Source organism: Psammomys obesus, unplaced genomic scaffold (assembly GCF_907164565.1).
Source record: "Psammomys obesus unplaced genomic scaffold, mPsaObe1.curated_primary_1811, whole genome shotgun sequence".
In the NCBI taxonomy this organism is placed as follows: domain Eukaryota; kingdom Metazoa; phylum Chordata; class Mammalia; order Rodentia; family Muridae; genus Psammomys; species Psammomys obesus.
In genome coordinates, this window is record NW_026596162.1 from 13,677,978 (window position 1) to 13,693,589 (window position 15,612).

At 40.7% G+C, this 15,612-nt stretch overlaps 1 protein-coding gene across 1 annotated transcript in view; it reads right to left on the reverse strand.

Annotated features, from left to right (window-relative positions):
• Fam120a (family with sequence similarity 120A) overlaps positions 1-15,612 on the reverse strand; it is an 87,359-nt gene that overhangs the window by 54,383 nt on the left and 17,364 nt on the right. Inside the window, exons 2-3 of the mRNA XM_055595280.1 lie at positions 12,444-12,690; positions 8,945-9,027 (exon numbers count right to left, since the gene is read on the reverse strand). Of these exons, the coding sequence (XP_055451255.1) occupies positions 8,945-9,027; positions 12,444-12,690 (330 nt within the window). The remainder of the gene's footprint in view (positions 1-8,944; positions 9,028-12,443; positions 12,691-15,612) is intronic.

The window sequence follows — 15,612 nt, forward strand, 5'->3', positions numbered from 1 at the left end:
ACACACACACACACACACACACACACACACACACACACACACACACACAAGAAATGAGTGCCGGAAGCTGTACCAGGCTCAGCTGGAAATGAGAAACACAAGGAAATGTCAGCACTGGGGTCCAGAAAAGGCTTGTTTAAACTTTTCTTTAAGCAACATCCATACTGGGCATTTCTCCTCATCCAGAATATATAATTTTTAGCCATTTGCATACTTTTCATTATATAGACAGAAATTAAAAACAGAAACAAACAAACAAAAACCTAGCTGTTCACAATTGAAGCCCGTGAAACAGTAAGCAGCTCTGTGGGCTCACCAGATTCTGTGTGCATGTTGGTATGTGGATAAGAGAGCAATTCCCTACACAAGTTCTTCCCAATCAACACAAAGCTAGATATCTGGCTTTTGCAAAAATGCTAATTAAGTATACTTTAAGTCATTTAAGCTGATATTAAAATGGAAAATGGGCACACTTGATGCCGCAATGCCAGGCATGGTATATTCATGTCATGGAAAACAGTTTGTAACTTTAAATGTTTTCTTCCAGAGTTGTTTAGAAAACTTAACAGTTTTAAAAATCCAAATACTGAACCCATAAAGCAAAATTTAAATTATGCCACATGTTTGTTTCATTTGAAATGACTGCAATTTTGTATCAATTCTCTTGCTGTTAAGTATTCCTCCAGTGTTTTGTTCTGGGAAATGCTAAAACATGCTATTAAAGATTATGTAATAGCATCTGTATTTTCAAGTTATTAAGTATTTGTATTATAAGAAATTACAGCCCTACCACTCTGATTAGTCTGAATGCTTTTAGGCCATTTCCAAAAGTGATCCAGCCTACTGCTGCTTCCGGTCACTACAGCTGTCTTCCCTACAGATTCATAAATATGTAAACACATCTATTGCCTTTGGGTCTGCAGGTGATGCTGATGGGACCTGTTCATATTACTAAAATCTAACTGCTTTTGTGACTGTTTATCTACTCATCATCTTTTAGTATATGAATTATCTCTAGGCAGAGCCAATAATAAAGATGCCATGAACATTCAGATAGGAGTCTGTGTGAACATGGTTTTTTTATTTCTCTGGTATAAACTCCAGGACTGAGACTGCTGGGATGCACAGTAAGGATGTGTCTGACTTTATAAAAAACCACACTGCCCTCAAAGTGACTGTTCTTCTGCTACCACACTCCACAGCACAGAGAAGCAACTGCTTGACACTATCCCCCAGCGCTTGAACCATCTGTTACCCTCAGTCAGACTACCATACTTGGGTAGTAGTGATTTGTCATAATTGCTTTAACTTGCATCATCCAATGTACTGCAATAGCTCATGTACCAACTGAGCATTTTGTCTGACCTAAACCTGTGTCCATTGCTGGATTATCAGACTCTTGCGTCATTTGCTACATTTTATGAATGTAAATCCTTTATTAGACACATGTTATTTTGCAAATTTTCTCTTAATGTGGTTGTTTTATATTCTCTTAACTAAGAAGTCTGTGTAACTAATAGTCTTTTCTTACATTTTATTCTAGTGCTAATATTCTCATTTTTGTACATGGATATTCATTTGTTGACAAAGGATCCTCGCCTTATTAGCTACCTTGGAACTTCTGATGAAAATAACTGACTACACATATGTACTATTTCTGGATTCTGTTTTGTTCCTCTGATTTATATAATCATCCTGACTGACAGTGGTAGTTTAGTCTTGAAACTTGATAGTATTAAGTTATCCTACTTTGTTCTTCATATTGGAATTTGTATTTGGAGCTGGGGAAGTAGCTCAGTGGCAGGGGACTTGCCTATATGCGCAAGGTCCTAGGCTTAGTGCCTGGTGAAAGAGGAAAAGGGGCAGGGGATGGCTGTTTCTATTTTCAGTCCTTTAACAGTCCATTTGAATTTTTAAATTAATGTGTACAGGAAATATTGCTGTAATTTTTGTTAGAAAAGGACATTGTGACAGTAGGCTCACAGGCCCTTTCTGTAATTTAGACGGTAGAGCACGGTAGAAAGGTAAGATGGATGATGTGGTGGTATTGGGTGCATGACTGGAGATAAAAGATCACACACAGAGGAAAGAATTATTTAGAATTAAGTCATTAAGTGAAAACTTCTAGAAGACAAAACCTGTCTCGGCTTGACAGGCAGGAGGCTGCAGAAGAACAAGAAAACAAGAAGACCTAGAGGTCTGCACTAAAGTAAGGCACACTGAGGCCCAAGTGTTGTAGGTGGGAACAGGGACAAATGACAAAATGTAACCAAGTTAGTGATGTGGGAAATAGCAGGACACCGCTGAGAAGGTGAAGAGGCAACCACAGACTCAGCATGAAGGTACATGCCTGTACTCCCAGCACTCGAGGGGCTGGAGACTAGAGGATGGAGGATGGAGGCTGGCTCACAGTGTTTCAAAAATCAAAAAACTGTTGTAAATCTTGTATTTGACAGAAGACTTGCATCTGAATATATTAAAAATCTGTTTTCGTTTAATGAAGATAAATAGCTCAATTTAAAAACAAGCAAACTATTCAAGTAGACTTTCACCTAAAGGAGGCAGGGAAATGGCCAATGGGCATAGGAAAAGATGTGCAATATCATTAGTCATTAGAAAGGCAACATGAAAGCAAAACGAAGACCTCATTAACCACCAGAGTGACTAAGTACAAGAGCAGACAGTAAGAAGTGCTGCTAAGAATATACAGAATCCAACCCCCACATGCTACCAGGGAAACAAAAACTGTACAGCCATCAGATAACATGAAATGGTGCGATGAGCTCCCAAAACAGTAAGCACAGAGTTAGCACACAGCCTAGGCAATAAGAATAAATGAAGAATGTAAAATTTTTTTAAAAGTGTGCCAATATGTTCATAGAATTTATAATCAGCAGAAAGCATAAACAACCTAAAAGTCTACAGATTAACAAGCGAACAAAATGTGGCGTAATAGTACAATGGGGTATCATCCAGCCCCAGGAAAGAATGTGGGGCTGGGACAAGCCACAAAGTCAGCAAATCATAAAAGCATTAAGTAAGTGAAAGAAGCCAACTATAAAGAAGGTATGGTGTCTGATTCCATTCATTATGAAGAGATAAGACTTTATTATCAAGGAACTGGGCTGTATTAATAAGTATGGTTTGGGTGGGGGTTTTTTGGAATTAACAAAAATATTCTATGCTGGTTACATAGCTCTGAATGTTAAAGCCATTAAGTTGTACGAAGTCCTGTATTTGATTGTATGTGATTTATATGTCATAATACAGCAGTTACTGACAGAAAGACTACTACTGCTGTAGAAATGGATATAGGAACCAGTTGTGCCTGTGCCTGAGCAAGTAAGAAGGTGGGGTGAATCCTACATACAAAGCAATATTAAACACAACTATGGGAAAAGGCTAGTTCCAAAAGCCCAGCAAGAAAAGCCAACTTGGACAAGGTCTAAGCCAGGGGACTTGAAGAAGCCAGTTACGTGCACAAAGCCAGGCTGGCACACCCTTCATTTCTGACCTAAGAGTAGTCTTGAAAAACCTTGTCTACCCTAAATCCACATACCTACACAGTGTTGAAGATGTTAAAGATAGATGCACACTATACGGACTATAATCCCAGATTGGTGTTCTCATCTGAAAGAATGATATTCCCTAGGGAACAGACCTGCCCTGGAATCTCCAGTGTACGGATATAGTATGACAACAGTGCTGGCCGTCTGTGCAAGGTGGGAGGTTGGTGGGGACAGAGATTAGAAAGCAGCACTGAATGTCACTTCACCCCAGCACTGCCTGACTTTCAGAATGCTGAGCAGGAAACATGGAGTCTGCTTGGTCTGGAACAGAGCCAAGGCTGTGGACTCAACCAGACAGGACATGAGTTATTGCCATTATGCTGTTATTTAAAATGAACATTGCAGGGTAAGCCCAGAAGGTACAAACACTAGCCTGGAGCCTCCCTTTGTGCCCCTACTCCTGGTTTTCTCCAGCGTTCTCAGAAATACCTACCACATTCTACTCCCCAATTCGATCACAGACGCACTACGATTGGGCAGTTGCCTCATGAGGCCCTCACCCACTCCATGAAAGAAAAAGCCCCTTTCTTCCCATCATTATTAGAGAATGCCCATCCTAACCTAGAAAGCACAGGTAGAAAGCTACTCCTGAGGCCCAACAGACTGAAGCAAGTTCCTTAGAGCTGCATACTTCCTATCTTTAATTTCAAAAAACAAGAAAGTCTTTGAGTTGTCCTGAACCTAATAAAAGCATTCCATTTAACAATTCCATGGGTAAGTTAAAAATGAGCAAAAGAATAAAGTTCATGTTAAATCTAGTTCTTAACTCGTGAGGAAATGTAGGTAGGCCAGCAGTGGCTGGCTGAGGCTGCAATCCCAGCACCTGGGGGCAAAGACAGGAGGATTAGGCCTGAGTTCCAGGCCAGACAGAACTACACAAGCCCCTATCTCAAAACAAACAAACAAACAAACACAAATGCCTAGATAATAATACAGTATGACCACAACTCACTGCTAAATAGCAACAGATACAATGACTTCTGGAAAACTAAACACAGACACGTTAAAATCAATTCTCTTCTAGGGTAGGACTGTAAGTGGCTTTCATTCCCATAGTATACACTTCTCTACCACTTGGAGAATGGAGAGTAAAAATGGGGGGGAAAATAGAAACCTATAAACATCAACTAATAAGAGCAGAATGTCTAGTCAAGCCACCTCATGTTACCTGCCTCCAATTTTTTCTTCTACAGTCAGGCTATATGCTTTGTTTTGTTGTTTTCGAAAAAGTAAGAAGGAAGAATGTTTAGTCTTTTTATCTTTCAGTCCCTACCCTTGTTATCTCCAGAGCTCAGGAACTGCTCACACTTCAGGCAATGTTTCTTTCTTCTTACTGAGCTACAGACTGACTTAATGAAAAGGTTCACTGCACTATCTTCAGCTTGACACTAACATACAAGCAGGAATTCCTTCCCTGGATGAATGGAGACAAAATTGTCTCCTCATGCTAGGACAAAAAGAACAAAACACATAAACAAAGTTCATACCCAACTTATTTTCAGAGAACATTCTAGAACAGTAAGGCCTAGTGTCCTAACCTAGGCTCCAGTGTTCTTCTAACACAAGGAGCCTCTCGGCACTAAACTTTGCAGCTCCTTCTGAGGGAGGCTGGCTCCACACAGTGCTATCGGCTTGCTGGGCTCCTGCTGCTACAGTTCCAAGGACAAGGACCAGCACAGCAGACACTAAGGCTAGTGACACCAGACAGTGAGTATCATTAGCACCCATCTTCACAGAGTGAGATCCAGCAAGCCAGGGCTACCTACTAACAAACACACACCATTGAAGGCAAGGGGTAGTAAATCATTCCAGAAACTCACGATTCAGGAAAACCAGTAACAAGAAGAAATTATCAGGGTCTCATTAACAGGGTCAACCCAGCCACTGGGCCTCCAAGACTACAGCAAAGGACCTCAAGACCAAGATCCTGGAGTACATGATTTTCTATTCCACTGAGAAAGTGCCCAACCCAGCAACTGGGAGGCAGAGGCAGCTGTGGATATTTTCAAGGTTAAGGCCATCCTGGTCGAAACACCAAATTCTAGGCCAGTCATAGTTACAGTGGTGAGAACCTATCTCAAACAAAAAAGAAGGAAAAGGAAGAAGGGAAGGGAAGAAGGAAGAAAAGGAGGAAAGAAGGGACAGAGGAAGGGGGAGAGGAAGGAAAAGGAGGGCGCTACGGAAGGAGACCGGGGCGTTGACTACCCGCCTGCCTCCCATCACCTTATGAGTGCTGGGTGATGAATGTGCCCAGCCCAGCGTCTGAAATCTTGCGGTAACCCTGAGCCACTGATTACCAAGGCAGCAGACACCATCTTCCCACCTAGCTCTCCCTTTGCAGCTACCAGCCAATACGATGAGCAGCCGTTCAAGGTCAGCCTGGGCTACCAAAAACTTACAAAAAGAAAATGAAAGGGGAGGGAGGAAAGGAAAAGAGGGGTGGGGGGAAGAGGCCTGCTGTTGCAAGCACACTGAGAATTTTGAGCTACATAAATTGTGTACTGTTGGGTTTCTTACCAGTGCTATGCATGATTTTTTTTTATTGCATAATTAAAAGATGAGACCTCAGAGTTTGGAGTTTTCTTTTTAGCATACTGTGCAGCATTGTTTTCAAAACTTCTAGTCTGTATGCTCAAGTGTGAGCCTTCACCTATTCCAATCTGTTATCACACCATATTTGACATATTTGCTACACTCAAATTTATTACATTATTGTTCACAGAGAATCTGGGCCTACATGAAATATACTGTCTAACAATTCAAAGCAACTCAATACATAGCACATCCGAACAAGACGAAAGAGAAAGGGGGTTTTAAGTAGCAAAGAACAAGATGAAACAAGCAGCAAAGGAAATCTACTTGAACCCTGAGGAAACAGCAAGGTTAAGTGCAAATTAAATGTAGAAAGAAAAACTTCAATTTGAAACTAAATATCAATTTTAAAACCAATTAAAATTCTTTGAGTATTATGGAAATAAGCAACAAGAATCCAAATTTTCAAAAGACAGAATTAATCTTATAACTGAAAAATGAGTAAGATTAAACCAACAGCTGAGATGCACAGCAGTAATGTTCACGGAGAAAAATCATCCCATTCAGCTCTCCCAACCATGTAAGTAAGGATGGCTGGGACAGCACTACACAGAGAAATGACTACGGAAATCTAAATGTTCAAAGTAGCCAACAAGAGCTAGAGATGGCTCAGTGTTAGGAGCACTGGCTGGGTGACTGGACAACCTGGCTGTGAGCCAGCAGGGTTGCTCAGCAGGGGTTACCCGCTAACTGTCCAGCCTAACAACTTCAGTTCAGTCTCTAGATTCATACATGATGGAAGGAAGTGAAAAACAACTCCTGCAGGCTGTCCTTTGAACCCCACATGATGAGTGTATATGTAAAAAAGTTTTATTAAATGTTGTATTTAATATTCATATACTTATAATGTATTTGGATACAAGTCATCTCTCATTCCTTCCCCTCAAATTCTCCCTCACTTTTTCCTTCCAACTTCACCCAAAAAAACTTTTTAAGAAAAAAATGGAACAATCACCTAATACTCAATTCCCTATTTGGGAATCGCTGTGAGTTTTACTGGTAAGAGCAATCGTTAGAGAGGCTGTCCTCAATGGTAGGTGCAGGGACACAAAATTATGCACAGGTGAGGTGCAGGGACACCTGCAACTAATTTCCAAACAGTCCGAGTTAAAACAAGACACAGATGTGTCTATATAACTTATGACAAAATGTCAACAAGTACTGAACCAAGATGTTGGCAATCTGGACAGACATCTTCTATAGTTTCAGCATTCCACACAGTTACTACGCTAGTTCCTACAAATTGCTCTTGACATCTAGGTTTATGGAGCACAAAGCAAAGGCAGCTCAGCTGAATGTGTGACTATATATTCATGTAGCATGAGGTCTCACTGATGCTATATGAGTCCCACTCAAATCCCTTGAATTTCTTTTACAGCCAGAAAGAAAAGAAAAAGGAAAAGGAAAGGAAAGGGAAAAAAAAAAAAACTCCCAAAAAGCAAGTGTGGGTAAATGTCTCCACTTATAAGGACCTGGTCTTAACAGGCCAGGTGAGCACAGGTGTAGCATCTGGAACCCAGCTGTTAGAGACCTTAGCCTCCCAGCTGATCATCAAGCACTCAGTCAAGATATCAATCAGGTCCTGTCACTTCATTCTTTTTTTGTCCCCCTCAAGGTAGGGTTTTTCCGGGTAGCCTTGGCTGTCTGTAAACCAGACTGGCCTTGAACTCACTGAGATCCACCTGTCTCTGCCTCCTATTGCTGGGATTAAAGGTGCACTCTACCCCACTCAGCTATCACTTCATTCTTAAGAATACACAAGAGACATTTCATCACCAATAGGAAAAAGAAAATTTTTCTCTGCAGAGCACAAAAAAGCAAAAGGAAAACGTGATTTCTAAAAGGGAAAAGTAACTCAAGAAAAGTTAAAGATAGTCTTAACCAGGAACCATTACAATGAAAGGAAAACATTCTGAAGCACACAGATGAGAGAGGAAAAAGAGGTGCCCAGCAGCAAGACACACAAAAAAGAAATTCTACCTGAGAGATTTTTCCTTCAGGAAATCAAATGTGCAAAGAAAGTGAACATGGATTACAACTGTTTATGGCAGGACTTTTAAGGGGCCTCCTCTGGAAACCACCCACTTCTCATGACCATAAGGAAGCTGGTCCCAGAGCTAGTGTCCAAGTCCCATCTTTGCATTTCCTAAACCACCTAACAAGTGATAATGGAAGTCAGAGTCACCAACGGGTGCCAGCCAGAGGCTGTCATGGCCGGCACAGGTCTCACTCACTTCTCTTGGGCTCACAACAGATAACCTCCTCTCTTCAGATCGCCCTGGGGAAATGTCTGTTTTCTCATGTTCATTACTATCACAAATGGAGAAAATCAAACCGGAAATGAGTAGGAAAACATTGTGTTAATAAGCCAGTGCAAATGAGCCACTCTCCCATTATTCAAGAAACTTTACAAATAGGCTATTTTATAACTGCAGAAAAGTAAAAAGTTATGAAGTTCTCAGACTGCTAAAACATAATCTGACAGATGACAATACCTACCCAAAAAAATTTAGTATTTTAAGCAAAAATGTTATTCTACAAGAACTGAATTCTCCTGTCTAGCTAGGAACAGGATCCTTTGAAGGAAATTTTGAAGGAATGTGTGAGTCTGCCTACCACACAGGTGTTGAGAACGAGGCAGGAAGCACAGTTAAGACAGCAAATCTGAGGATGAGTCCACCCACATGGCATGTCCCCTTCCTCAGGAAAGTCCATCTGCATCGTGAAAGCAATAGCAGTCACCCCAGTGAGTCAAAGGCTGGAAAACTGAGCCATGTTTGTACCTTCAGTGAGGCGAGTGGATGTTCTGGACCAAGTAAACTCCAATGAAAGGAAGCCAGATCCTCATCAGGTAGTATGTGATTTCCTAGAATATAAATGTGGATAATATAAAAACCAGCATTATCAGTGACACAGGGAAATTTCGACACCACCACTGTATGCTCGATAACTCACATTCAGCTTCCAAACAGAAAGCTGTACTGTACTATGATACAACACACCCAGCAGGCCGCCCTTACAGCTGACTCAAGCACCAAGTGAATTTTCAGTATAGTTTGGACATCATTCACACTAAGGCCTTCACAGTACTACACACCTAAGCAACAATGTCCCAACATATCAAAAAGTCAGTCTAAGGGTTCCAGGAAGTCAGACAGGGAGCAGACCTAAGTTTTCATATGTTCCTGAAACACCTGTGGTTCAAAATTACTTGACAATTAAACAGCCAGAGGTGGAATCTACAGTTATAAATCTTCCTTAGGAAGATTAAACGACAATTGTTTACAGCATGAATCACCACCCACAAGCATCGTGATGGAGCACAAGACAGCTCTGAGCTGCCTGTCCTTCCTCTAGGGCTCTGCCAGTCTCCATTCTTGAAGGGTATTCTACTCTCTCAGCAGGGCCTGAGTGCCTGAAACACTAACATGGACAGGGTGTTAGGACTCTCACTGAAATTGAAAAGCAGTTATTTCCCAAGTAACTCTGTGAGGTTTGTATCATGGTTTAATCACTTCCATATTAAACATCAGATTCACTAACTACCTGCTACAACAGCACAAAGTGCAATCATTTGCAGCCTTGCTACAGGATATTACCCCAAGCAAGCGAGGAGGGGAGGGGAGGGAAGGGAAGGGGAGAGGAGGGGAAAGAAGGAAGAAAGGAAGGCAGACAGACAGAAAGAAACTAATCCCAACTTAAGTAAAAATTTTAATGAATATTCCATTCTACTTCCCTAAAGTAAAATTTTAAATAGCTGCACCTTTTATTACAGAAAAGGAAAACTAACTTTAAAGACAATGAAATTTTTTCAAAGTCTAAAATAAATCTTATTCATAATTTACCAATAATTTGCCTAAATTCTTAGATAGACTAGACTCTAGAACTCAAATTAATTGGGTTATTTTGTTTTGTTTTTTTGCTTTTTTTTTTTTTTTTTTTTTTTTGCAGTTTGCTTGTTTTTTTAAACTACTGGGACTAGGGCTAATGTCATTCTACCGCTGAGCTATGCCTCCAACCCCTTTTTACTTTGTCTTGTGACAGATCAAACTAAGCCGCTCAAGAGGACTTAAATTTATCATCTTCTCACCTCATTCTCCTGGGTGGCAGGGATACACACACTCGCTAAAATATTACTATTGATTTCTTTTCACTTATTTCAAATTTTTCTAAGAAAAGTATCTAGAAGAGTCTGAGTTGATTTACCTCTCCAGAAATATATTCAGTGTTTCTTAAATAGGAAAAAACAAAACAATTATTATTTCAAATTCTATGCAAGCGATATTTTGCATAGTACTTAAGTACACATGGAATCATCTATACAATGCACCACCTATGGACCATCTTTTTTGTCACCCAGGCTGGCCTTAAATTCCCAATCTTCCAGGCTCAGTCTTCCAAACACTGAGTATGCGTGCCCAGGTCAATACATACTTTTAACATCAAAAAAAGTATCCTTTTACATTATAACTTTTGAAAATATTTCATTTGTTCTAATCTTCCAAATCTCAAGACATAAAAATTCATAAAAAACTATATTTGCAACGAGATCCATTTATATTTACAACTGGTAAAATTAATATTTTTATTATTATACAACAAAACATAAAACTGTTTTGTACTATTTGTAAAAATCTTTCTGGCACTAGAGACATAGCTCAGTTGGCAAATGCTTACCTTCTAAAAATGAAGACTGAAGTTGTAACCCCAAAACCCACATGAAAAGATAAGTATAATGGCGCACCTTTTATAACCCCAATGTGTGTGTGAGTGTGTGTGTGTGTGTGTGAGTGTGTGTGTGTGTGTGTGTGTGCGCGCGCGCGCGCGCACATGCATACAAGAGGTTGTGGAACTCTGTGCCAGACAGATGGATCCCACTCAGGGATCCTAGCCAGCTAGCCTACACTTATTGGTGAGTTCCAGGTCCCAGTGAGAGACCCTGTCTCAAAACAAAAGAAATCAACAGGGGCTGGAGAGATGGCTAAGAGAACTAACTGCTCTTCCAGAGGACCAAGGTTCAATTCCCAGCACCCATATGGCAGCTCACAACTGTCTGTAACTGCAGTATCTGATACCCTCATACAGACATGCAGGCAAAACACCAAAAAAAAAGAAATCAACAACAAAAAAGTAAACAAGTATCCTGAGGAGTGTCCTCAGAGAATGACTTCTGACTTACAAACGCCTACCTTTCTGATAACTAGGAATTTCTAAAAATAATTCACAATCTAACTAATTTCCCAGAATGGGCTAACTCCATAAAAAGCACAGTAATATGCAGCCTCCCAAAGGGCCCTGAGTATCTAAACCAGGGAACCAAAGAGTTAAGTCACCAGAAGGTCTAGCTCCAAAAACATGCACTTCTACGAGGACACAATTATACAAACTCAATTTAGAGCTGAACGTTAAAGTAGCTTGACACATACACAAAGCCACAGAAAGGGTGAGTTAACAGAGGACAGGAACTACACTAGGCGAGTGCAAAGTTAAAGGTGTACACGCACACGTTACCTCTTGAAAGGTATTTAAGTACCATAAATTAGTATATAAAACCAGCAGGGCAGTGGTAGCACACGCCTTTGATCCCAGCACTTGGGAGACTCTTGAGTTTGAGGCCAGAGTGGTCTACATAAAAAGAACATAAATCAAAGATATCCCCCTGCCTCTGCCTCCCTGAGTGCTGGAATTAAAGATATGTGCGACCAAGCAAACTTCTTCTTTCTAATTGTAGACTTATTTTATTGTATGTGTTTAAGTTGTTCTGTATGTGTACCACATACAAGTGTGCCTGGAGCCCACAGGTCAGAAGAGGGCATTGGATCCCTTGAAACTGAAGTTATGAATGGTTATGAGGCACCAAGTAGGTGCCAGGGATCAAACCAGGGGTAAAGGTGGGATCCTCTACAAGAACAGTAAATGCTCTTAGCCTCTGACCATCTCTCTAATCCAAGATTTATTTTATTTTTAATTGTGTGTGTGTGTTTCCACATGGAAATATGTACAAATGTGCAGGTACTTTCTCTAAAACTTTGAGTTTACCACAGAGCAGGATTTACAGCCAACATAGAACAACATATAAACAACAACATATAAACATTCTAGAAATTGGAACTAAGAATGATACATTACCAGAAAAAAATTCCAAAAGAACACAATTCAAGAGCCCATTCTTTCATTCTGCTACAACACCAAAGCATCCAGGCAGAAACATCTTCAAAACATACATCAGTATGCTTACTGCACCAATCCCTTAGAGGAGAGTTTTCACACTACTCCACCTACCTAACAGAGCAGCAAAAATAGGAAAACGATTTGGGTTCAGGTCCAGTTGCTTGGCAACTTCGTGCATCAGATATTGGCTTGTGGTGAGACTTTTCCCGTTGCGGCTCAGTTTCAGGGCATGGGCACTGAAGTAGTAGGGGATGTTGCACAGTGCATAATCAGAGTCATACGCCACCAAGCCATGGAACCCATTCTCTCTGCAGAAGCCAATCACTTCTTGATGATGATCCTCAATGCTCTGTGCAACCTACAAACAAAAAAAGGGGGAAATGTCATCAGATGCAGGCTCTAACTGCAGCAGCAGATTCAACAGGCAGATGTACTTGACATCTTTAAAGAGTTCATCTGTCAGTAACGTACCATCCAGTCTAGACTATAAATTAATTCTTCATTCCTGACAATTCAAAAGTCACCCTGCTTAAAAAACAAGCAAATCTGATTGATCCCTGTGAAAGTATTTTAAAAGAAAAGAAAATGGAGGAGGGTGAAGGAGATGAAAAAGGGAAATATAAGTAGAAAGAATTGGAGAAAGAAGCTGTTCACCTTTGCTATAGCTAACACAATCTCTTCAAAAGTGTCCGAAAGCAACGCTAAGCTTTTCCTTTGACTAAAGACCTGCATAACCTATCTGTCTCCTAGCTCTAAGCTCCTGAGGCACTCACCACAAGGGAGCTCGGGGTACACATAACCACCCTAAAGATAACTGTCCCTCTGCAAAGAAAGACAGGACTACCATCTAGACTCACTGTAAGCTAACTGTCACGTTTGTGAAGAAAAGAGCCCAAGCAATTTCACTTTGCATCCCCTCCATGAGCCATGCACAGCAACTTAGTCTGAAGACTCACAGAGGAGCAGGCAGAAAGGTGGTATCTAAGAGGTCCTCTAGAGTCCCTGTGGTCCTAGACACATACCACCAACACTGAAACAGCTCTGAAATGTTAAAACCAAAGTCTAAAGCACTTTTTAAAATTTAAGTAAGGTATAATAATTCAAAGCCCAAACTACTGATTTCTCTCTTGTTAATTCTCAAACTGTCCAACTAAAATTCTAGAAGGCTATTTGTTTCTACAAAGAATGAAGGTATTTTAGAGTTTACATTAAATGAGAGAATTCAGTAAATCTCCACGGAGACCTAGAAGAGAAATGTCCTCTTTAACATGAAATTTCTAGAACTAAAATCTAATGTATGGATGTAATGAGTGAATTTTTAAGTTAAATTAAATTAAAAATTATGTTCCAGCAGACAACATCAGGTGACTGTCAGGATTCGGACCCAGGACAAGCAGCAGAGGTACCTTTTTAACCAAAGTGGACTTGGTCTCCAGGTTGTCCCAGTAGCCCCCAATCCCTGTTACAGGATACAGGCCTGTACGCCTATCATCTACTCTGAACTCTCCAGCCCAGGGGTGGGGCTTCCTCTCCCCAGGCTCTTCAGCATACAGTTCGGGCATTTGGGTTCCTCTCTGCATGTGCACTTCTTCTCTGCCTTTGTGTTGTCACGCCCTGCCCCACCTCACCCACTTCACTTTTCTGTCTCCCTCTGCATGTGGACTTCCCTGGCCCCATTCCCTGGGATCACTGAGCCCACCCAAGAACTGCCCCAGACACCTGCATTTATATACTCTATTTTGGCTTGAATTGGCTCATTTCATTGTCGGAGGAACACTTAGCAGTGACCAGCAGCTATCCTACTGTACCTAAGTGACACAGAACACTTGTGTCTCCAGTGTGGACATCATTAAGGTAATCTCCTCACTAGCTTTCACAATAAAAGTGGTTTTCAGGCCTTGCTGAAATATTAGTTGTAATGAAATCTCACCAAGCGGCAAAGCAAAGTGCTAGTGATAATAGTTAAAGGAAAAATAACCTTTAAAATTCTCTTGGGAAAAAAATGTAATAAAGCATACACATTGAAAGAAAAAGCAAAACCAGCAGGTGAGATGGCGTACACCTTTAATCCCAGCACTCGGGAAAGCAGAGGCAGGCGGATCTCTGTGAGTTCCAGGCCAGCCTGGTCTACAAAGTGAGTCCAGGACAGCCAAGCTACACAGAAAAACCCTGTCTCCAAAACAAACAAACAAACAAACAAACAAAAACAGGAAGAAAAACCTACAATTAGTCAAGTAATGATCTATTTCTTATAATAAGAAAAACTGCCTCATCATTAAATCTAGAATCATAGCAGATAAAATAGAAAAAGTAGCTGAAAATTTTTTTCTAAAATTAATCATATCCAGAAATGGTAATCTTATTCTAGTCCCAAGTTTTCATCAAATAATTTTCTTCCATAGAAACTTTAAAGTACTGCTAAATTAAAAATCACTGGTTGTTCTCCAGATATCCCCTCTTTAGAGGTTCTACAATAAAGGGAAACAGAGAACCAACATTCTCCCCTCCCTAACGTATTCCTAGGCGCAGACAAGCAGCCACTTGTTCTAGAGGCACTTGTGGGAGACGGTGCGGTCGGTAAGTCTGCACAGTCCACATTTTCATCTGCAGTTCAGCTTATCAGTACCCTTGCTCCAGAAAACCGAGAATGGTTCCACCTCCATGGTTAGGGCCCAGGGTGGCTAGGCTCAATCCTGATTACATCACTCTCCAACCCTCCTCCCCAGGCTATACACTTCATAGCTGTGGGCAGAGGCTACATCACAAAACACTTCTCCTAAGGAATGACTAGTTTGTCAACCATAAGCTGAAAGAAGAGGCAGTTAGCTCTAGGTAGATTTTCAAGGCCAGACACCCATGCAAATCTGAGGCAAACTTCAAGCCAGGGAAGCGGCCCTGACCCAGCCCAGCTAGCTCCACCTGGGATCAAGAGCCAGAAAGTGGAAGGTAAAGCCTGAGCGTCAACTCGGGGCAGGTCTAACTTATCAGCTTTCAAATAATTCTATGAGCGTTGTAAAACAGTAGGCAGTATGTTTTAAAAACTGTAAAACCTTCATGTTCTTTGACCAGAAACTCTACTCAGGAAGCACCCTAAAAACTAATTCACCAAATAAAAATCATTAGAATCATAAAAAGAATCACAGTAACTCTACAGGAGAAAACTAAACTTAACATTATGAAACAGGTAGTCACTGCAATGTTTTTGTGGAAAAACTTGAAAAGTTTCATTAAAAGTCCAAACAAATCATTTTAGAGCACTATATAATGTAATTATAGCTAT